A 25,230-nucleotide genomic window follows, 5' to 3' on the forward strand; every position below is an offset into this window, starting at 1 on the left:
GAAGCCTTTTTGAAGGATTCTAAGAATTCCCAGTAGGGTGTTTCTTGCATGGCATATATACCATGAGTCAGTGCCTCTTTCATGTGTTCGTTAATTGGGTGGTGTTAGGTACTGGGGTCACTGTTGGAACAAAACAGAGTCTTGCTCATGTGTCATACATACCAAAATGGAGGGACAGACAGCAAGGCCTAAATAAAGTCTAGGACACGTCAGATATGAGAAGGGACACTGGGTTGCTATTTTGTATAAAATGGCATTTGAGCAAGGAGGGAGCAAGTCCATGCCGAGGCACAGGGAACAGGAAGTGCAAAGGACCTGTGGCTGAAAAGTTCTCAGCCAGTCTGAGTAGCAGCCTGGAGGCCAGTGCGTCTGGAGCAGATTGAGGCAGGAAGAGGGCAGGAGAGCAGTCAAGGGAATGCGTGACATAGGGTATGGAGGTGGGCTTTTACTCTGAGTTGATCGGTAATCAGCTGGAGAGTTTGGACCTGCAAGTGGTAAGAGCCTTGGCCTTGACGTCAAATGTGTCTGAGTTCAGATCTTGCCCTGCCACTCACTAGCTCTGATTCCTCCTCTATAAAGGAGGCTTATTATTTTTACTTTGAAAGGCTGTGTCAGGAGGAGGAGGGTTAAGACAGCAGCTTCAGAAGGTAACAGGAAGAGGATTTGTTTCTATTATCAGTGTCTTGTAGAGAGAGGCAGGGTGTCAATAAGAGGTGAATATGGCGGGGGGGGGAGGGGAGGAGGCAATTACTTGAGTCTGCGAAGTTGGAGTTCTGAGGCTTTGCAGCCATTGAAAAATAATGCAAATACTTAGTTAGCCAGGCTCCACGAACTAACTCTGGGACCCTTGATACAGCACCATCTACCCTGCCTCTAGGTTTGAAGCTGTGTATTAATAAATGAAGAATTGGCAAATAGTTACCAGCACTGTTCTATTTTAAATAGTTTTATTTAGCAAATTAACTCTTGGCTCAAGAATGCAGTCTAACCATGCCATTTGTAAGCCAGTCACCATATTTGTTTTCTTAAAGCATTACTCTAGAGAATACTATCTATGCATGGTGTGATCTATTCATGAAAGATAGTTGAGACTTATAGGATACGTTTTTCCCCTCTTTCATTTCGTCTCTGTGACTTTGTACAAAGTCTCATTAGTAGAGAAAATCAAAAGTGCAGGTGAGGGGCTATTGGCAAATGTGAATCCCGGGTCAAAAGCAGGCAAACCTACCAACCTTCCTGCTATCTCCCCTGCTCTGCACATGAGGCTTTAATAACTCCTGCTGGGACCAAGGCTCCAGGTAACTTTGTCTCACATTGGGTCAGATGTCCCCTTCTTCCTGCTGGCCACTACCCACAACTTCTGCTTATTCTTCCCTTTTCTCCCTGGCATTGGGAGCTTTTAGGATAGGACAGTCTTAATACTAAGGCTTCTAGAGCCTACCTCAGAGTCAATCCAGAGTCTGTGTTCACTAAACAGAAAACGAAGTTGGGCCACGAGGGGAGGGTCAGCATTTCCAGAACATTTAGCTGAAGGAGGCTAAAGCTAGGACAAAGGAAGCTTATTCACTGCCACAGAAGTTTGGGGGACTAAAAGATCTCGGCCCCATATTTGAACCCTAGCCTCTAGGGAAGTCCAGAGTTGTAGGAAGATCAGCTCCATTGTGCTGTGGGTTGGATGTGTGACTTTGGAGGAAACTGCTTGGTCCTGGCAAACCTTAGTTCCTCTTTTATAAAACAAGGATACTCACATACCTGTCAGAGTGGGGGTAAGGCAGAGGTGGTACAAATCAAAGTGCTTTCCTGCTTTTCTTCCTCCTGTCCCCTCGGGAAGCCCCATCCAAAGCTGCTTCATCTCTAATCCTGAACGTGGTGACTGCAGGTGGAGAGCAGCTGTATAGTCTGAAGATTTGGAATATGCCCTCCCGGTCCCCATTTAAGAGGCCAGCAGTGGTGGGTATTTCTCTCTCCATCTCCCTCCCTGTTTTTCCTTCTTTTACAGACATTTCTTTTAGCTACATCATACTTTAAAGTACACTCCACAGAAATTTGGGTTTATACAGAAATTCAGTATAGAGAGACCATGCTGACATTTCAGAGAGAGAGAGAGAGAGAGTAGAGGTATTGTGTTCTGAAAGCTTCCCTGGTGTAGAACTTCCCAGTGATTAGTAGGCCGTCTCCATGAGAACTACCTCAAGGATACTCACACTTGCCTCCCTTGGGTCTGTGGACTCCTTATCTATGGAGGTGGGGCCGAGGAACCTGCATTTCATAACAAGCAAACCAGGATTTGTGTTGTGCCTCTCAAGTTGGATAACCGCTGTTCCAGTGATAGGAATTCAATCTATGTAATATGGAGCACCTGCTATGTGCTGTCACATCCCTCACATAGATAGTAAGTCTTCGTAGCTCTGACGATGAGGCAGATACTGGTGAGATAAGTTTACATTCCATAATGTCACCCATTTAAAGTGTAAAATTACATGGTTTTTAGAATATTTCCAGAGTTGTGCATTCATCAGCATAATCTAATTTTGGAACATTTTCACCCTCCCATAAAAGAAATCTTATTAACTATTAGCAGTCTCTGCCCAAGGTAGATATTCTAACACCCTTTTTTAGGTAGGGGGAAATTGAGGCTCTGGACACTTCAAGCAACCTGCCTCCAACCCCACAGAAAGTAGTGGAGCAGAGTCTGACCTCCTTGCTTCCAGATCCCATACTCTTTCCACTATACCATGCTCCCTTCCAGGAACTGAATCCAAATTAAATATTTACTTGGGGAGAATAATGTGATGTTCTGGTTTTGTCCTTGTTCAGTAGTTTTCGGTAACATATTTTTCCTTCCTGTTCCAACTGGCATTTTGGGGTAAATAAGTCGGGTTTAGTGTTTTAGTTACATATGCAGTACAGCCAGATTTTTAAAGTTACATGAGAAATCAGCATATTAAAAATGTAATAGCGGGGGCGCCTGGGTGGCTCAGTCGGTTAAGCATCCGACTTCGGCTCAGGTCATGATCTCGCGGTCCGTGAGTTTGAGCCCCGCGTCGGGCTCTGTGCTGACAGCTCAGAGCCTGGAGCCTGTTTCAGATTCTGTCTCTCTCTGACCCTCCCCTGTTCATGCTCTGTCTCTCTCTGTCTCAAAAATAAATAAACGTTTAAAAAAAATGTAATAGCGGCAGACTGCAAGCTAGGAGAAGCCAGTGTCCAAACAGTGTCCTATCCCTCTTTGGCGACCTATCACATGACTTCCTTGAGACTTAATTTCCTCTTCTGTCAAATGAGTGAGTTGTATTCATTTTTTTTTTAATTTACTCAGTAAGCATTTATTGGACATCGATTGGTGATTATGCTGGATATTTAGGGAAAATGATAACAGTTTTCCAACCAGCTTATGCTTAATTGGGCAAAAACACCATGCCAGACACTGTCCCATTTAATTCTAACAGCACACCTAGGAGGTGCTGATTATCAATCTGTCCTGTCCCTGCAGGATTGGAGGTAGGTCGCTTAAATTTCCATGAGGAAAAGGCCCAGAAAGTTTAAATAACTTGTGCTGGTCACGCAGCTGAGGGAGTTGAGGCCTGGATGATTCCACAGCCCAGACCTTCACCCCCACATTCCTCTCCAGGTGAGCATGGGCCTCCTGTGAGGTCACTACCAGTGCCTATAAACAATTACCTGTAATATAATACGAAAGTTCAGTGATAGCACTAAAGGGGATTTAATTGTTTTTGCCTCTGGGGTAGGCCTGGGAAGGTGTCTCAGGTGAGCCCTTGGATTCTGTTGAAGGTAGAGCCAATTCGTACATTTCTTCCTCTCCTGCAGCCCCTCGGGTGTGTACCCCATTAGGTGGTACCATCAGTAATCAAGGGGAAAAGTCATTTTCCCAAGGACCCTTCTTGCATGTGGATTCGTAAAGCAATCTGAGGAAACCAGTAGGTTGAGCCTGGGAGCCAACCTTGTAAAGGCACTGCAAGCTAATGTGAAAGACATTTCCTGGAAATAGGGACTTTTAAATTTGTCTTAATATAAGGCTTCAAAAAACTGATGTAGGAGAGTTTCTGACGTTGGGATAGGGATGTGGGTAATCTCAAATGACTTTTTTTTTTTAAGTTTATTTATTTTGAGAGCGAGAACGAGTAGGAGAGGGGCAGAGAGAGAGAAGGAGAGAATCCCACCCAGACTCTGCGCTGTCAGCATGGAGCCTGATGGGGACTTGAACTCGTGAACCGTGAGATCATGACTTGAGCCAAAATCAAGAATCGGACACTTAACCAACTGAGCCACCCGGGTGCCCCTCAAATGACTCATTATTCCTGGGAATAATTGTTCCTTTTGGAGGATTTAAAAAAGTAACCATTTATTGAGCTGTTATTGTATGCATGGAATAAGTGCTATATCTGCATTGAACCTCACAAACCCCCTGTGAGGTAGCTATTACTATTACCTCCTTCTTACAGCTTAGAAAATGAGGACAAATCTAAACTCTGAGACCACCCAGTTGGTAACAGGATTTTTGGTGTGTTTTTTTTTTTAATTCCCCTCTCACTATTTTTGTAGCCCTAAAATTTGAAGAACATTTCTAACCAGCATTTATTTATTCATTAAAATTACATTGTGAATCTGAGCCCAGAGAGCCATCATTCATCAAAATGTTAGTTAATAATTATTGAGAATCCTGGCATGTGGTGCAGGAGCCTTCACAGGCTAGGGTTGTTACCATGGTATTCGATATGCGTGACAGGCACCCTTGCTGGGAGAGCCTGAAAAACGATACAGGCAGTTGGACCTGGGAGACATTTATGTAATCATATTAGCATCACATTTATTCTGAAAAGGCTAACTGCTTTGATTCATGTCTTAAACATCCACATTTAAACTCACCATTCTCAAGATTGGTTTTGTCTATTGAAATTTTCATCTTAAAAAAAAAATCCTTTGACTACTTGGCTACTCCTGTAGCAAGTTTCAGGGATAGGTTTGTTTATTTTTATATATATATGTATTTAGCAATTCAGATCTCAGCAAATGTAATTTTCTTGAAACATCCATCCATATGGCAGAAATACCTAGCATTAGTTGCTTCTCAAATTGGTATTTCAGGAAAATTCTAGCACAATAGTAGAATAGAAATTTTAGGATCAGTGAGTTTTCTATAATCCAACTCAGTTTTCCATTTTCTAGGTGAGGGGCACTAGACCTAGGGAGGCTAAATGACTCACCCACGCCCCCACCCCTGCCATAGAACTAGTTTGTACAGAGCTGCAGTTTGACATTATTAATTATTCGGGTTTTGTGATATTTCAGTTTACAGTTCCCGTGCTTAATGATTGTACTGAAAAAGTATCACTTTTAAATAAGACTGCCAGAATTGCATTTATGAAAATTCTCTTTATTTGGATAGGATAGCAGTGAACATCTTATGCGAGAGACAGCCCAAATGGCCTCCATGGTGGCATATTTTGAAATGTTGAAAACTCGTCTTCATCTCAGGATGTAACACTGCAACTGTGCTTTAAACCCCAGCAGTTGTTTTGCACTAAGTTATTTTTAAATTATTTTTTTAAACAAGTATTTTTCAGTCTCCTTCCTTAATATTGCTCTGTTGTAAGTGCTATTGGGATTGCACAATTGAATAAAACTGTCCCTCGGAGGATTTTTATAACTTTACGGAGGAGACAAGACACATGGGAAACTTCAGGTCACGGTCCCTCAAGTGTCATGCTAGATGATCCAGTTCATTTGGCTCTTAGGATTGTCACAGACCCTTGGGATAATAACTGGTTTCTAAATGGCCTAGATTTTTTGCCTTTGTGAGAAGTTAGGAAAGTGGGTGCATGGCTCTGAGCACGTGGAATATAAACATTCTTAAATCACCTATTTCATCATTGTCACTTCCCAGCTAAAAATCCTTTTAGCAGCTCTTTATTTCTTGGCCAACATACATTTATTCATTTACTCACTCAAAAACTATTTACTAAGTGCCTACCGTATGCATAAAATCCAACTTCTCTTTCTGGCTTGAAAAACCTCCATAGTCTAGCCCTATCATTCCTATTCCATTTAGTTCAGTTTTATTTCCCAAAGCTCCCCTTGTGAAACTGTCTTTGTATCATAATTACTGATTTCAGAGTCCCTCTTTAGAATACGAGCTTTTCTGGGAAAGAAGCAATGTCTTTATCTTTGGACACTGCATTTCCAAGTATATGGGGCCAGTGGATAGTAAGCTCTTCAGAAAGATTATCTTGAAGCCAAGGGACCTAGAATGTAGGGTCCACGTGGGCAGGGATTTTGTCTGTTATACTCATTCTTGCATCCCCAGCTTGTAGAACGCTTGCCTGGCCCCACGTACTTAGTACTATGTGCCAGGCCTTCTCTGTGAATGCTCTGAAATGCTCTCACCCAAGCTCTCAACCTCAAGCCCCATCTCTTTGGAGTCTGTCTCCCTTAAACCCCCCACTCCAGCACCTTGGGCCTATGGCAAACACGAAATTCACACCAAGTCTGTGTTGCATTGTTGACCACTCTTTATTTTTAATTTCTCCTTCTGATTAGAGAGTGAGCTCCTCAAGAGTATGGGGCCACGTCTTACATGGTGTCTGACGCCTTCAGAAAGGACATGACTGATTGTGTTATTAATTAAACATCTTTGCTTAGGTCTGGAAGGTTAAGCATTTTGAAGCTATACCCTTAAAGTGCCACCAGCTCCCAAGAATAAATGCACGGCCACTCCATAACCCCTCTTTTTTCTTTCAAGGTGAAACAAAAAAGTAAAAGGCTTAATGGAGATCTAGGAGGTGGAGAGTGGAGGAATTAGGAGTTCGAAGAGTGGAAGCAGGGGAGTGGAAATTTGGCACCATCTACAAAGCATTTGGGCAACTCAACTTTCCGCTTCTGAGAGGTTGCCATGCATTGTCATGAATATTACTTATAATCAAGTTACATTGGCTAAAGGCTGAGTCTTTCCAACATGTGGAACTCATTTGCTTGCCTTTTTCTCTCTTAGTCTCTTTGAAAGCCAAAACAACAACAAATAACAACAAAACTCCAGTAACCCTTCAGAAGTTTTATTGTATTTAGGGGGAAGTGTTTCCGGCTTCTTTTGCCTGTCTTTGTTCTCTGGGTTCATATTTACTTAGCCACTCTTTTGGTTTTGAATGCTCCAACAGGAAATCAAGTGATCAAGACCAGGAATTTTGCTTGCTAACATTATTGCTTTAGATTTTCCCTGCTAAATCAGACTACAGGCTGTTCCTTTTCCCCTGTAATTTCTTTTGAGGGATAGAGTTGACCAAAACAGGCAGCTCTTTGTAAAGGTGACACTTGTCACTGACTTGTGACTTTCCCACATGCTTTTTACTATTCAGAGCTCATGTTGGCTTGAAGGGTGTTAAGTTAAATGGCATCAGACTAAGAAATTCTTAAGTTGAGTTCTTTTGCGACCCTGAACCTGAAGTATGCAAACGGCTGTGTGTGTATGTATTTAGAGCCCAAAGAAGACAAAGAAGGAAAAACAGAGATGGGGCGAGGGAGACTTTGTTAATTGTTGAAAGAAGAGGAACATATTTTATCTTGGAAGGATACCTTCCTCCTTGTTTAAATTTTTAAACATTCATTCATTCTAGCTGGTTGAGTAAGCAACCAAAATCATCTGAATGATTTAAGGCCTAGATTAATGGATAAGCAAATGCTTATTCATGCTCACTAGGTAAAATGCCCTGTGCTAAGAAATCATGGCATGGACCAATTATCAAAAATTTACAACAAAGTTAGAACCTAGAAATCCAAAAGAGTAGAAGAGAATAAAGTAAAATGTAAATAGTAGTTTTTACTGAGTAGTCAGACAATGGATTTTTTTCCCTTCTTCTTCCTTTGCAAATTTTCAAATTTTCGACAGTGAACGTATTCTTTAAATTGTTGCGTAGAGTCTTTGCTGCAGAAGGTCAGAGAAGGGAGAGATTACCATCAGTGGGAAGCTGTTAAGAATGAGCTAGGACTTCAGTTTGATACAGGTAATTTTGGTCCCCCTGTACCTCCAACTGTCATGGAATTACTATCATTCAGAAAATATTCTTAACAGATTAACAATAGAGTAATGATAGAATATCAAGATAGCATGTGAAATAAATTCATAATGATTTTAGTGCTTTTTTTTTTTTTGAGAGTGGGTGAGGGGCAGAGAGAGAAGTGGCGGTAGGTGGGGTCAGGGATCCCAAGTAGGCCTCATGCTCAGCACAGAGCCAGATGCAGGGCTCAATCCTATGACCCTGGGATCACCACCTAAGCCAAAATCGAGGGCCAGATGCTCAACTGACTGAGCCACCCAGGCGCCTCTAGTGCAGTCTATTGAAATGCCTTTTCACGTTCATGAGGTTAAGTGAGTTAATATATGTGAAAAGTACCTAGTGCCAGACAGATAGTAAGCGGTAGCTGTTATCATTTTTTATATATACAACCTTAAAATAAGGAAATCTGTTGGGCTGGGATATGTGTACCCAGTGTACCATTTGCACAGGGTTGTCTGTTGTGTGCTGATTAGTTTTAAATTCCCAGTCCCCGCCTCTTCCTTTGCCATGCTTTTCATTTCCTACACACTGCCCTTTGTCATGAAATGGGAATAGCCCTATTTCTTCCAAGTCGCTGTGGTGTTCAGGATCTGATTTTTATGGTGAGGATCAAGCATAAGCCCTTGTATTTATTTTTTTTCAGTGAAAGCTCTCAGGGTAGTGATCTAGTTTTTTGTAGAGTTTAGTTAGTTGTAACTGAATGTATGCCCCTTTTCATGAGTGTGGTTACTCTGAAGAATGTTCATCCTTATCCATTATAAAGGAAACATGCTCCATTTTGAGATGGGAGTGGGGTGGGGAGGAAAGAAGATATATTCTAAATTCAATATTCACAGGGAAGCCCTATTCCTATTTTGGGCACTTTCTAGATTTTGAATAACTTTTCTCTATTAAGATGGTATTTACGTAGGGGCACCTGGGTGGCTCAGTTGGTTGAGGGTCCGACTTAGGTGCAGGTCACGGTCTCATGGTTCATGAGTTTGAGCCTCGCATCGGGATCGCTGCTCTCAGTACAGAGCCTGCTTCAGATTCTCTATCCCCTTCCCTCTCTGCCATTCCCCTGCTTGCATTCTCTCTTTTACAAATAACCATTAAAAAAAATGGTATTTACTTAGAAGACAATACATAAACTTTAGGGTAAGGCAAATTTAACATCTAGACTTGGCCATTTTCTTAGTAATGTTCAATTGTGGACAAGTTAGAGTCTCAGAAGCTCAGTTTCCTCCTCTGTAAAATGAGTACATAGTAACTTATATGAAGGGTTGTTGTAAGTATTAAATGAAATATGTTGTAAAGCACCTGAATCCATTCTGGGCCCTTGATAATATGACAACATAATTATATGTAATATACCCCCACCCCCAACACATGTAATTAGAACAATACTTGTATATTTGAAAAAAAAATTTAATGTTTATTTTTGAGAGAGAGAGAGAGAGAGAGAAAGTGCAAGTGGGGGAGGGGTAGAGAAAGAGGGAGACACAGAATCTAAAGTAGGCTCCAGGCTCCCAGCTGGCCGCACAGAGCCCAATGCGGGGTTTGAACTCACAACCCATGAGATCATGGCCTGAGCCGAAGTCAGATGCTCAACCTACTAAGCCAGTCAGGTGCCTCTAGGTTATTTTTTATTGTGCTTTTTAGCAGAAACCTTTTCAGTACTCTTGGAAAACTATTTTCTTGAGCCACTTACATCCAGAATGAACAAGTTTAGAGATTTGAGAAAATGACCAACATTTGTAGCACCCGATTCATGACTTCAAAATGCAGAATGATGAGCTTCCACAGATAAGGTCATTTTTCTGGACCTTCCATGTGTTTAACAATGTGAGGCTAAACAATCTGGTAAAAATCAGACAATGTCTAATCTGGGCAGGAGGGATCCCTTAAAAACCTACTGAAAGATTATGCATGAGGTGTGCGTAGGGGAAAATAAAGTCATTGTATGTTTTTTGTTTTTTGGGTTTTTTTTTTCCTGCAACACTTAAATTAGGTTGCTGTTAACTCCCTGCCCAGAGATTGTTGGAGTTTGTTGTAACGACAGCACTTTGTCTTTTGATGACTAATGTTGGTCAGCTTCTTGACATAATGGTGGTAATCTATATTTTCCTCCCCTTTGGCCACAATTCCTAGAATCCTAGGAAGAGATCCAGAGCTGAATGAAGTTATTAGTTAACTGTCAGCCAAATTGGCTTGCAACAGAGACCTGTAAACATCAAGAGAATAAGCCTGTGAATAAAAACTCAGTTCTGCGTTTTCTTAGCAAAGATCAGGGAGGGGAGACAACAGAATTTCATTAGGCTTGTAGAGGTATTCATTTCTTCACTGTGCTGTTGTGCTATACCATTCATTTAAATATCTAGTTAAGATTTGGCAGAGCTGTTGGAGGCGTGAAGGTGGAACCAACTGTCTGGACTGACCATCTTATTAAACACTCATGTAATTGTTCCTGTTCCAGCAAAGCAGGTTCTCTTGCCATCTGTTAAGCAGGCTCAATTAAATACATTTGGGACCAAAAGAGGTGGCAGATAGGAGTAGGTGGAGTGGGGACAGAGAATGAGGTGCAACCCTTAAGAGGTAGGGGGGGGACATAGACGCACACGCGTGCCCATCCCAGGATATTTTTCCTTCTCTTACAGTAGAGGTAGGGGGAGTTGTATTAAATTGTTACATGACTCTTTTCATTTCTAACTTCATGAGTTGAACTTTCTCTCTGGGGGAGGAGGAGGAAGGCAGTGCTTTAGGAAATAAAAGAACAGAATATGCAAAGAGGAGATTTGATTAAATTGTGTTGTAAGTTTAGAATATGCAGGCTGGATGAAACTCCGATAAAGACACCTTTTTTTTCCTTGCTAAAAATTCAAGTTAGTACAGTGCCACTGGATGGGAAGCCCAAGAACTGAGTAATGTTACATACTTAGAATATGAGGGAGCAATTAATATGTAGCCTCAGGGAAGGCTCATTGGAGACCTTATCTGTGAATTACTAGGTGATTCTAGTTGGTACAATCCCAATTTCATCTAGATTACTGATTGGGTATAGATTTTTGAGTATTTATAGTATTCTATCCAGTTAATAGATTCTTTTCCCTTTTCTATGCATAAATAATTTTGAAAACGTAGGAAAACATTTGACTAGGGTTATTTTAAAGAGACTGCCTAGAACGTATGTTTAAATTTATTTTAGTATAACATACGTACAGAAAAGCATACAGAGGTGCCTGATGAATTTTCATAAAAGTGAATACATCCTTATAACAGGCACCCAGATCAAGAAATGGAATATTGCAGCATCCGAGAAGCCATCTTCGTGCCCTGGTCTGTTCATTCTCCCACAAAGGATAACCACTCTCCTGACTTCTGACAAGATAGATGAGCTTTGCTTGGTTTTGAATTTGCCGTAAATAGAATTGTACACTTCGCATTGTAGTGTTTGGCTGCTTTCACTTAATATTATGTTTGTGAGTATCACCATGTTGATGCATGTTTGCAGTTGTGTGTTCGTTGCTATCACTGAACATTTCATAGTGTGAACACACCACAGTTTGTTCTGGTGCTGATAGGCATTTGGATATTTTCCAGGTTGGAGCTCTCATGAGTAGTACTGCAATGAGCATTCTTCTGCTTCTCTTTTGATAAATATATGAACACATTTCTCCTCAGTGTATGCCAAAGATGGGAAATGCTGGGTCATGGGATATGCATATAATTAAGTCTAGAAGATACTGCTAGCTTGCCAAAGTGTGTATTAATGAGAGAAAGGTCATTTTTGTCCAGAGTATTCTGTTCTCATGAGCATAAAAATGAGGTATCTTGTTTTCTTTTGATTGTGGAAGTAAATTGATAAAGAGGATTCAGTGAAATATTTTTACTTAAAATAACTTTTTAAAACTCCTCACCTGTTTTTAATGATCTTTTCAAACCTTACAGTCAAACCTGTTTTTACTTACAATATCTGAGAATGAGAAAGCGTAATGGGCAGAGGCAGGCAGCATCTTTGCCTTTCCTTCCAGAGATTTGTACACTGGGGAGAGTTTCTTCAGACTCCCTCCAGTTTGTACTCAAATTAAGAGTTCAGATTTCTGGAATTGTTCTCCAGGGAATTGGGAGATACCTTGGAAACAGAGGACAGAATGTCCACCCTGCCCAGCCGTACCCTAACCCTGTTACAGTGAGCAAATCATCCAAGAGCACTGGGCAATCTGACCTGTTAGGGTTGCTCACCATTTTCATGGTTTAAGACAACTTCATTTTCATTTTTCAAGTGCCTGTAACAATCAAGAAACTCAACTTTGTATTCTCTTCCTTCCACAACTTCATGGAACCAAACAAACCTTTGGCTGGGACTCTTAGTTACTCCACTCACTGGTTGTGTGTGTGTGTGTGTGTGTGTGTGTGTGTGTGTGTGTGTGTGTGTATAGACAGACATCAGATAATTAGATACATGTATTGTTATTCCAGCACATTATATCCTGCTTAAAATGGTAGGAAAAAATACCCAATACTCATTTTTTCTACATGCAAGTATAGGATTCCTAGATTATTCTGAAGAAAAGGTAATGGGAACAAATTTCATAGCTTCACTAAAATCAATGCTTGTTTTTAATGCAAGCCCTGGGTTCAGACCTCAGCACTAGATTTTTTTTTTTCTTTTTTAACCTGTGATACATTTTCTAATGTTTGAGCTGTAGCTTTCAGTCTGTAAGATCTGGATTCACATCCTTGCCCTGTCTGCCACATAGGGTTACTGTGGAGATCAAATGTGATCCTTTATGTGAAATGGTAAACTATAAAAGAATGAAGCCTAAGCCTTTGAGAGCTTGGCTTAGCAGGCCCTGCATTTTAAGCTAGAACTTGACCTACAGAGTAGTGAAAACTTAACTCTGTACCTTGAGATCTTGTGCACACACACAAGTCCAAACTCTTAACCTTGCACCAGACATGGCTGGCTGACCTGTTGAGTCGTAAGTTTCTTGTCCAGGTCCTTTTGGCCTCTACCACCCCTCCCCTGCTTGGGAGAAAAGAGGGGCAAAAATTGTTGGCTTTGGTGATAGCCCCAAACTATTACCCTTGCAGGTGATTTCACTTTCTGCAGGTTAGAGGGTTGTATAAAGTAGGTAGTCTACAGAATTAGTGCTGTTCATATCTAAAACGTCTTTCTTGCTTTTTAAATTTTCTTTTATCATTCCAGCCGTTAAGTGCAGAGAATATAAAAATGCTTCTATGGCATAAAAAGATCTGTATGAAAGCATTAGTGATCATTATCGATAATTGTTAAAATGATAAATGAGTGAAGCAGGGATGGAAACACAGCCTTGTGAACACTTCCTGACATATGTGCCTTTTTACAAGTGAGGAATTTTTATTTTAACCAAAAAAAAAAAAAAAAAAGAAAGAAAAAGAGAAGGATATGATCTTATTCTTCATTAGGTTTGGCCGTTGGTGGGCGGATGTGGTGTGCTTCCCAGGGCTGTCTCGTGCGTTCTTCCATCAGTCACCTTTTGGGCGGGGGCACCTTCCCGGACAGGCCACATAAGGTATCAACTGGAAGATCACAGCCAGAAATGAAATAAGACAACTGGCAACACTCATCAAGATCTGGAGACACAACATGAATTGTGTTCATTTTTCGTCAATGTTCTCATGGTGCTGGGTAGGTTTTGAAAATCAAATTGCATGAAAATACGGAAGATGGTCTGGGAAAGTAGATGGCAGTGACACAGACTCAGCTTCTAAAAATGTTATAATCTATTAAACTAATAATTTCTGTTGCAATCAGAAAACAGAACTTCAGGTTGTAGGAATGAGGTTAACAAGTTTCTAATCCCTTTCCCAAAACGGGATCTTAGGGTTCAGAATCCTAATGCCCCTTCATGATAAAACACCGCCAGTGAGGTCTCTAACAGAACCCAGTATTCAGATGCATTAAGATATCTGCATCAAAATTAATGAACATTCACACTAAGAGGCTTAATAAAGACCATAAGTACCCATTGGTTGCCAAGTAAAATCCGGTCATGTCATATTTTGCTAACAAAGGTGTTATGTGAAACTTCTGATTTGTAGAGCCTTTTGAGTTATGGAATTACATGTAAGGTACATATATTTGGGTACCAGCTCCTGACAGAAGTGTTTTTTAATATATGTCAGGCAACCATGTGGCAAATTCTCAAGAGATCATAGAGTTAGGAGCACCAGATCTCGAGTCACTCTGCCTGGGTTCAAATTCCAGCCTTGCCAAGGGACTCTGGGTAAGCTATTTAACCTCCCAGGGTGTTAGTTTTTCATCTTTAAAGCTGCAGGAATTTTCTTATAAAGATTAAATAGGATGCACATATAAGGTACAATATGTGCATTGCATTAGACACTCAACAAACCTGCTTCTTTTCTCTGTGTAATGGAGATAATAATAGTGCTCATCACAAAGGTGTTTTATGAGATTCAAATAAGTAAATAGATATAACATGCTTAGAATAGTGTCTGCCTATAGTAAGCATTCATTACCTAGTAGAACTTTCCTATCAATAGAGACGTTTTTAGGGAAGGAAAAGAGACATCTGTTGAATGAATGAGTAGTGCCTGGTAAAATTATGATAATTCATAATTAGACATTTGCAGACTGTAATTCCATCCCATTCGGTCACAATCCTCCGCCCCCCCACCCCCACCCCCACCCCCCTTCCCCAGCACCTTATCTTTCCTCTTTTGCACAGCACTTGGTAAACTTGGCACTTGTCTTCCTCACCACAACCATGCAGGTGTGTTAGGCTGTCTGGGAAGCTGTCCCAGATGCTGACAAACCCTTGGCCGTAGGATAGAAAGGAAAAAGAGAAATTTTGGCTAATATCTCCAGGTCTGACTCCTTACTCATCTGGAGAGTTCAATGGTATCTTTAACGTTTTAGGGTAAATGAGGAGCCTGCTGCTTTTTTTTTTTTTTTTTTTTTTTTTCGCCTCTAACAGATACGTATCTTGGATTCTAATTTCTTCAGTTTGTTATATATTAATCTCTAGTGATTGCTCAGTAATGGGTAGGGTCTGGTAAAGTCCTAAGTCTGCAGAGAGGTTTTAAACGCAGGCCATGTATGGAGGGGGTGGGTACTAGCTAGGCAGAGAGCAGTGGAAGAGCGTGTGTGCTTGTATGTCATAGTTTGGACTAATGTCCTGGCACGGCTGTCCCATTTCCTGGCATGTAAGAACTGGATCTTAAGGCTGCACATATTTGGCAAGCCCTATTATGTTACCCTCCCAAGGGGGTGCTTGGGTAACGAAGGTGATAGATAATATTGGGTAGGTACTGGTGGGACCCAGGGACATGAGAAGATATGGAAAGAATTCCTTTTAAAGAGCTTTATTGAGTTAGAGTTTAGTGTCTGTAAACAATTACAGCATTCAGGGAGTGCAGAATTCAAATGAGAAACACAACTTTGTCGGATTATACCACTTGGATAAAATGGCACGGGCTCCGGAAATCTATAATTAAATGTATTTTTGAAAATGAAAAGTATAGTGTAACATCTGGTTTATTTCACTACGGAAGTGCCTGGGTATTGCTCATGTAAGTGTGATTGACTTTGGCTGATATTTGGATCTCTTTGTGTAAAATAACTATTTTAATTAAATTTTTTTCTGCTTGATTCTGTTTTGTAAACAAATTATTCATGTGCACACACACTGTCATTAGAAAATGGCTGTCTTTAATGTGGAATTTAAGAAACAAAACAGATGAACATAGGGGAAAGGAAGGAAAAAGATGACAGGGAGGCAAACAATTACAGACTCTTAAATACCGAGAACAAATCGAGAGTTGATGGAGGGAGATGGGGGCAGGGGGAATGGACATTAAGGAGGGCACTTGCTGGGATGACCACCGGGTGTTGTATGTTAAGTGTTGTATCACTAAGTTCTACTCCTGAAACCATTATTACACTATATGTTAATTAACTTGGATATAAATAAAATTAAAAAGAAAAAGAAAATGGCTGTCTTTAGAGGAACTAATGTTTGTTTATTTTCTGTTGCAGCGGATATTCAACTCCTTTGTTTACACTGAGAAAATCTCAAATGGAGAAAGTGAAGTACAGCAGGTAAGAGATTATTAGGACTGGACATTCTCTTTGTCTTGCTTCTGGTTACGGCTTCAGTATTCTCTGCAGGCCATTTCCTTGTGAGGTTCCAGCTGTTTTCCATGTGATTTCATATACGTCTTAAAGCATAACAGTGCCAGCCTTACACTTGGATTTCTTACAGGTAGTTGAAAAAATGGTTCTATGGATGGTGTTTTGCTATTTGGGTTATACTTTGGAAATATTATTTAATTCATTTTCATTGTTTCGGAGCACGTGGGTGACTCAGTTGGTTAAGCATCTGACCTCGGCTCAGGTCATATCTCACGGTTTGTGGGTTCGAGCCCTGCATCGGGCTCTGTGCTGACAGCTCAGAGCCCCGGAGCCTGCTTCAGTTTCTGCGTCTCCCTCTGTCTCTGCCCTTCCTCCATGTTCGCTTGCTCTCTCCTCTCTCTCTTTCAAAAATAAACATTAAAAAAAAAAAATCATGGGGCACCTGTGTGGCTCTGACGGTTGGGCATCCGACTTTGGCTCAGGTCATGATCTTGTGGTTTGTGAGTTGGAGCCCCGTGTCAGGTTCTGTGCTGACAGCTCAGAGCCTGGTGCCTGCTTCGAATTCTCTCTCTCCTTTCTCTCTCTCTCCCTCTCTCCCTCCCTCCCCCCCATCCTCTGCTCACGCTCTGTTTCTCTCTCAAAAATAAACATTAAAAAATTTTTTTTAATTTATTTTCATTATTTTGAAAATTCCTGAACTACTCATATTTAGAAATAGTAGAAATTGTTTCATCTGATAGAAGAAGTGCCCAGGTGCTGGAATCACACCGATAACCCAGGTCAAATTCTGGTTTTCTTACTGATTCCATGACCCCCAGTAAGCAATTTAGCCTTTTTGATCTATAGTTTCTTGATCTTACATAAGGGGAATACAGTATCTGCTTTATGAGCTAGTGAGAATTAAGTGAAGTAATGTCAGGTTAGTGGAGAATAAATGAAATCTTTTCTGTGGAAGATTCTGGCATAGATGCAGCTCAGTGGATATTGGTCTCTTTTGTTCTTTTATTTTTCTTTCCTCCTCTTGTATTTCTTCCTTTGCTTCTTTCCTTCCATCTCCTTTCAATGCTGTGTGGGGTCAAAAAGTTCTGAGGCCAGATTCTATTTACTTTATTTATAGCTGCCTTCAAATGGACTGCTTCGTAAATTAAAACATAGTGTTGGTGAACTTGGTCATAAATAATTGATCTGTGCTTGAAAAGAAGGGTGGTAAAGAGGATTCTGGGTTTTAATTTCAACTAATCCACCAACTTCATTACACTATGCGACGGTCAACTGGTAATTTGAAGCGAGGTTGGAAACTTAAGTAAAAAAACACGACCAAGCTAAAAACCAAAGTGTAGCAGAGTGCTTCCATAGACTAAAAAGACAACTATAGTAAAACACATAATAATTCAAACTCCTGAGATTCTGCCTTTATTTTCTTCATGGAAAACAGCTTGACTTGATGACTTTAGAAGCACCAGGCAAGAGGAAAAAGCTTTGTGTCATTAGAGTAAACTTATTTATGGGATAGTTATTTATTTATAATAAATTACTGTGGTTTAATCTTGAAGTTCAGCATTTCCTGTGTTTAGACATTAAAATGTTTTATTGGTTTCTGCAGGTTAAATTTAGAGGATATAAGCACTTCTGTACATATTCTTTTTCTTAGCATTAGATATTTTTAAAGACTAATGACCCTGCATTACAGTGAATATAATGTGGTTTGCTCTATCAAGTCTTATCTTTATCGTTCCGGTCTTGTTTTTATTCCAGCAAACTGAAAAGTGCTTTTTAGGGTCATGACATTGAAAAGGGTTTTTAGGGGGGAAAGATTTCTACACAAAGCATGTCTGAGGGAACTTTTTGGGAGACCAAAGGCCACTTGATAACATTTTAAAGAAACTGAACCAGGGATCTCAGCTTTGCTGCTTTCCTTGAAGTAACAGATACATGTCCTTCCGTCAGCTCTTTTCAAACACGAGACTTGTTTTGTTTTCCTGGCCTGATGTCATTGCTTTATTTATCTAACTGTAGAACAAATTTGGAAGCCTTTAATAACTTTTTAGAATTATAGCAATTGATTGAACACTTATGGAACACTGACGCTTACCACATTGATTTTTTTCCCTGAATAACCTTGAAGGAAAGCTATCCTTATTACAGATGAGCAGAGTGAAGCTCTAGGAGATAAGTTATTTGTAGTCATTAGACTATTAAGTCAGCTAGTTTTCAAAATAAGTTTGACACAAAGTTATATATTCTGTATTTTTATTTTAAGGGTTTATTTTTAAGATCTGTATTTTCAGGGGCACCTTGGTGGCTCAGTTAGTTAAGCATCTGACTCTTGATTCGGCTCAGGTCATGATCTTACCATTTGTGGGTTGAAGTCCCGCATCGAGCTCCATGCTGACAGTGTGGAGCCTGCTTGGGATTCTTTCTCTCTCACTCTCTCTGCCCTTCACCTGCTCGCTTGCTCACTCTCTCTCAAAAAAACTAAATAAAACTTTAATAAATTTAAAATTTGTAGTTCCAGTTCAAAATAGGAGTCTCTGCTAAATTTTTCTTTGTTTCTGAGTAATTCAAATGAAGAATTAACACCTAGTCCTTTGTCTCCTCTGATTCTCAGAAAGTTCTTTTTCATGTTGACCTACAATGTACTTTTAACTTTTCTCCAGTCTCTCCAGTCTGCCCTCTGGAAGAACCCTGAGCATATAGATCTTATGCCTCTTTTGCATCCAGTATTTGGAGAGAATTATCATGTCATTATTATTGTTAGAAGAATCATAACTTCTTATAAGATTTGTTTGATAAGCCAAAAACAGGCTAGTTAATTCAAAGTAGATTATTAACTTCTGCACTCCATTTTAGCTCAGTCTTTAGCGAACCACTTCTTAATGCATGTTTTGGTATATTTTGTAGGCTCTTGAATCCTGACTTGAGTTTGCTATCCATCATTCCTCCATTGGGGTAATGAAAACTAGAGCCTCATGGGTTCTTACCCTCCTACCTTACTAATCAATTCTTACTGAGTGTTGGATCTGACTTGTGCATACTATGTAAGTTGGCAGTAAATCTCATGTGTTGTTAATATCTTCCTGGTTAGGAGAGCAAAGTAATTAAAACTAATAAAAACATTTTGTGATTCTTGACTCTTACCACAAAACTCTCTCTACGGTACAGAATTTGCTTTGAGTTTTCTAATTATTTCTTTTAAATTAACCTTCAGAGTGTGGCTCTAAATGCCTAACAATGTGTTTTAAATCTTTAATTAGTTCAGTATCTGTAGTATCAGTGCCAAAAATCTGTGGCAACAGCCTCAGGAAAATAAAAATCCCATGCACACATTCTTAAAGGGAGCATTTGCCATAGACTCCATTTTTTAAAACTTTGAGAATTGAAGTTGTATGAGCACGTAAAGGCATTATATGAAATTGAACCTGAATCAAGAAAAAGAAATTTTTGATCAAGTGCCCCAAAGAGAGCAAAAACGGTCCATGAAACACAAAGCAGTGAAGAAGAAACAAAAGAGAAAGAGCCTCTTAGAGCATTCCTTTGGATCACTGAAGAAATCACAGGCACCTTGGACATGTTTCAAGAGTTTGGTCTAACTTTCTCCAATGCTCTAGTAATTATTTATGTTAATCATTCAATGAAATAGCAAACATATTTTCATAATGCCATATGTCATAAAGTATTGATATCACTGGCTGATTTTAGAAGACCTCAGAATTCTTAGGGGACAGGCAAGATCACGGTAAGCGCAACTCTTCTGTGTGAGACGAACCTGACCTCGGGCCAAGAGCTTGCCTCTAGCAGTACTCTTTTCTTACAGGGTATCCGTTTAACTCTTCAGGATCTTCTTCAGCATAGAAACCTGCTGTTTTCCTGTCTTAAACACAAACAAAAAACCCTTGACCCCACTTCCCTTTCCATGTACTGCCCCATTTTTTCTTTCCCTCTGAAGCACAAAGCATCACCAGAGATGTCTATATACTCCATAAATCCAGTTTTCCCATTCTCTCTGAAACCTTCTCCAGCCCAACCAGTCCCACAAAACCTCTCTCTTTAAGGTCACCGGTGATGCCCACTTTGCTAAATCCAGGGTCCTCATTGTATTTGATGAACATCAGTACTAAGAGGTCATCCTTTGCATTGTGTTGATAACTTACACATTTGCCTACAGGATCCCACTCTTACCTCCTTGATGTTGTTTGGCATATTTCTGCCTTAGGGCTTTGCTGTGCAGACATACTTCCTCAAGGGCCTTGGCCTGCTTCAAGTATTTCTTCCTCAGACGTCACTTGCTGAAAGAGAGGACCACCATATTTAAAAATTCAGCCCACCCTGCCTGCCAAACTCCTGATTTTCCTTTACCTGGATTCTACTCCCCTTGCCCCAGCAGCCCCTTATTACTTATCACTGTGGTTTTAGGATATTGGCTTTATAAAACTAGTTTGGAAACACTCCCTCCTCCTTTGCTTTTGAAAAGAATATAGCATTGGTAGTATTCCTTCCTTTGATGTTTGGTACAACACACCCAGAATACCATCTGGGCTTGGAGCACTCTTTGTGGGCAGGGTTTTGATCATCAGTTTCTTTAATAGCTATAGGTCTTTGGGTTTTGCAGCCGGGATTTAGTGAGGAGATTTGATTTTTTTTTTTTTTTTCCTTTTCAGATTTTCTGTTCCCTTTTGTGTCAATTTTAGCAACTGGATTTTTTCAAGAAATTTATCTTTTTCATCTAGGTTGTCAAATTTGTTGGCATAAAAGTATAATATTGTGTTGTCCTTTTAATATCTGTAGGCTAAAAGAACATAAAGAAAAATCAGTAAAACAAAATGCTCGTTCTTTGAAAAAAAAACAAAAAACTCCATTAAGTGGGATAAATTAGACCAACAGAGAATGAGAGAGAAAACAAATGGCAAAGCAAATTGGTGATGACCAAGTTTTTTAAACTTGAACTTGGCCTCATTAATCTTCTTCATTTTCTATTTCACAGATTTGAGCTCTTTATTATTTCCTTCCTTGTGTTGTGAGTTAATTTTGGTCTTTCTCTTCTTAAATTGGAATTTCAGGTCATCGGTTTTTATACCTTCTTTTTTTCAAATAGAACCATTTTACACTATAGACTTTCCGCTGAGCACTGCTTTTGTTACATCCCACAAAGTTTGATATCATGGTTTCATTATCGTTCAGTTTTTAAATATTTTCTAATGTCTTCTTGGACCCATGGATTACTTTACAGTGTGTTGTTCAATTTCCAAAACATTTAAGGTTTTCTTACCTATCTTAACTGTCACTAATTTCTAATTTGATTTCAGTGTGGCCAGAGAACATATTCTGTATGTTCCTTAATTTATTGAAGGTTGGGTTTTATGGCTCAGCGTATGATTTGTTTTGGTAAATATACCGCATAAACTGGAAAAGAATGTGTGTTCTGCAGTTGCTGTTACATTCTTTATAAACAGGTTGATATTTCAGATCATTTACTTTGGGGCTGATTTTTATTTTCTCTAATTCTGTCATTGCCAAGAGGATTGTTAATATCTGTTTTGGTGGAGTTGTATATTTTCTCCTTTAATTCTGCCCATTTTTGCCTTCTATAGTTTGAGGCTTCATTATTGGGCACATGCATTTAAAATTGTTTGGTCTTCCTGATGAGTTGTTGTTTTGACATTATGAAATGTTGTTCTTTATCTCTGGTTACAATGCTTCTTCTTCTTGTCTCTTTAACCTGATATTAATATGGCCACTCCAGCCTTTCTTGGCTTACGATTTGCACCGTGTCTTTTCACAACCATCTACTTTCAGTGCCTCTGTTGCTAACAGTGTGTTTTTTAAACAGAATATAGTTGAGGCTTCTTAAAAAATGTTTGTTTATTTTGAGGTGGAGGGAGGGGGGAGAGAGAGAGAGAAAGAAAGAGAAAGAGAGGGAGAGAATGAATGAATGAATGAATGAATATCCAAGCAGGCTCCATGCTGTCTGCATAGAACCCCATGGAGGGCTCAATTTCACAAACCATGAGATCATGACCTGAACTGAAACCAAGAGTCAGAGGCTTAACCAACTGAGCCACCCAGGCTCCCAGAAAATTTCTTTTTTATCTGACAACTTGTCTTTTAATTGGGAGTGTTTAGTCAATTAACATTTAATTTGATTGTTGAATTTGGTCAACTGTTTGATTTTTCATTTTCCACTCTTTTAAATTTTTTTTCAATTTCATATTAATCTATTTTAGGTTTTTTAAGCTATATTTATATTTCTTTAGGTATTTTTAAGTTTATACTCCATAAATTACCATATACATACTTACTACAGTCTATTTGGAGTTAATATTCTGTCACTTCGTGTAACATCTAGAACTCTCACAACTTTATAGGTCCATTTCCCCACTGCTATCCTTCATGCTAGAGTTACATCTATTGCAAACTTCACAAGAGAATGTTGTATCTTTTGCTTTAAACTGTCCAATGTGTTTAATAATTAAGAGAAAAATAAATCTTGTATACTTACCATTTCCAGTTAGTTTTCATTTCTTTCTGAAGATCATCAACTGATACTAAGTCTGAGAACTTTTTTTTAGTATTGCCTCGTAATGAAGATTTTCTGGTGACATTCTTTGTTTCTTATTATTCTTGTTCTCAGAAAGTGTATCTATTTTGCGTGATTCTTAAAAGACGTTTTTTGCTTGAGACTGGATTCTAGACAGACAGGGTTTTTTGGTAGTGTTGTTTTTTTTCTTTTAGTGTACTAATGATGTTCCACTGTGTACTGGGCTGCACTTCTGATGAGAAGTCAGTTAAAGTTGTTTTTGTATGTAATATTGCCCCACTCACATCCCCTAGCTGCTTTGACGATTTTTCCCTCTGTCTTTGGTTTTCAGCAATTTTACTATGGCTGTCTAGACATAGTAGTCTTTATATTTATTTATCCTCTGTGATGTTTGAGCTTTCTGAACTTATAAATGTATGGTTTTCATCACTTTTGGAGACTTTTTGATCATTGTCTCTTCACATATTTTCTCTACCTCATTCTCTTTTCTCCTGCTGGGACTCTGATTACATGTATGCTAGATCTTTTGATATTTTACTACACGAGTTCCTCAGATAATGCCTCCTCCTCGTCCTTTTTAAATTTTTTTCTCCTCTGATTTTTAGATAACTTTTATTAATATATCTTTACGTTTACTCCAATTATCCCCAATTTGCTATTGACCACCACAGATTTTTTTTTAATGGTTTATTTTTGAGAGAGAGAGTGTGAGCAGGGGAGAGACGGGGGTTGGGGGCACAGAGGATCCCAAGGGGGCCCTGCACTGACAGCACAGATCCCGATGTGGGGCTCAAACTCATGAACAATGAGATCATGACCTGAGCCAAAGTCAAATGCTCTGCCTACTCAGCCACCCAGGCGCCCCCACAGATAGATTTTTAAAACTTCAGATATCAGATTTTTAAACTCTACATTTTCCTTTTTTTTTTTTTTTTTTAAAGGTTTGTTTATTTTTGAGGGAAAGGGGCAAAGAGAGAGGGAGAGAGAACTGGAAGCAGCCTCCAGGTTCTGAGCCCTCAGCACAGAGCCCAAGACAGGACTTGACTCCCACAAACTGTGAGATCATGACCTGCGCTGAAGTCAGATGCTTAACTGACTGAGCCACCCAGGCACCCCTCCATTTGTTTCTTTTTTAAGAAAGTCTATTTTTTTTCTGAGATTTTCTTTTCACTCATTGCAAGCATATTCTCCTTTCTGTCTTTGAGCATATTTAAAATAGCTGCTTTAGAATCCTGTCTGCTGGTTCTAACATCTGCAAATACTTGAACTTGATTTTTGTTGACGCTTTTCTCTTGAATTTTGGTCACACTTTTTGTTTTGTTTTCCTTCTGATGTCAAAAAATTTGGATTGTATCCTGGAAACTGGAAAGCTTTGGATTCTGATATATTCCTGTGAGGACAGTTGATTTCTTTGTATTGGTTTTAGCAGGCAAGTAGGTTGATTGGACTCACACTACTAGTCTGTTATTTGTGTTTCAAAACATTTTAACATTTAACATACATTCTGGTAGAAGTCTATAGTTCTTAGTTATTTTTATGAATTGTTATTTGATACTGAAAATTTTACCTGAAAGATTTAAAAATTTTTTTTCAGTTTTTGTTCATTTATTTTGAGAGAGAAAGTGAGTGTACAAGTGGGTAAGGGTCAGAGAGAAGGGGAGACAGAATCACAAGCAGGCTCTGCACCATCAGCACAGAGCCTGATGTGGGGCCCGAACTCATGAACCGTGAGATCATGACCCTAGCTCAGACCAAGAGTCAGACGCTCCACTGACTGTACCACCCAGGCACCCCTTACCTGAAAGACTTAAAATGTGATGTTTTATTTCACCAGATACAATTTATTGGAGTAAAGGAGAAGCACATTTGTTCTGTAAGAAATTGATACTTAGCAGGTGCCATTGCTCCAAATTATTCTTTTATCTAAGTGTAAACTCAGGGCACCAGTCATGAAGAATTTGGACTAGGTGAAAGCAATTGATTAGAATCCATCTAAAAAGCAAGATCTAGATCATTCACAAAATTATATCCTTTACTCATTAGAGAAGAAAAATACTCTGTAGCAGGACAAACACACAATGGCTCTTCGAAGTCATTATGAATAGAAGTAGTCAATCTTAGACAGATGGCACTCCAGGTGCTAAAATGTAAATAGTCAGTTCTAACTAGTGTACTGTTTTCAAATTTTAGAGTAGAAAGGGACCTCAGAGACTGTGGGTACAAGGCCAGAAAGGTTAGGAAACTTTCTTCCACTTTTTTTTGGATGGGGCTGCTTGGGATGGAAAGCTAAAGAGTCTTGCCTTTTGATATGGAAAACTTGAGTTCCAAGCAGGTTCTGTTATTTACGATCTGCTTGATTTTTGGCATGATACTTAACCTTTCCTGTGTCTGCATCAGCTTTATTTATAAAATGGGGGTAGCAGTCTGTCCTGCACAATTGTTGAAAAAGTTACACATCTGGCACAGACTAGCCATTTCAGTATTTTGTGTTCTCTTTTCAGAATACTAAAAGG

At 39.4% G+C, this 25,230-nt stretch overlaps 1 protein-coding gene across 1 annotated transcript in view; it reads left to right on the forward strand.

Annotated features, from left to right (window-relative positions):
- Positions 1–25,230, forward strand: part of CACHD1 (cache domain containing 1) — a 209,003-nt gene that overhangs the window by 70,821 nt on the left and 112,952 nt on the right. The window contains exon 2 of the mRNA XM_042997471.1: positions 16,087–16,149. Within this exon, the coding sequence (XP_042853405.1) occupies positions 16,087–16,149 (63 nt within the window). The remainder of the gene's footprint in view (positions 1–16,086; positions 16,150–25,230) is intronic.

Source organism: Panthera tigris, chromosome C1 (assembly GCF_018350195.1).
Source record: "Panthera tigris isolate Pti1 chromosome C1, P.tigris_Pti1_mat1.1, whole genome shotgun sequence".
NCBI classification, from domain to species: Eukaryota; Metazoa; Chordata; class Mammalia; order Carnivora; family Felidae; genus Panthera; species Panthera tigris.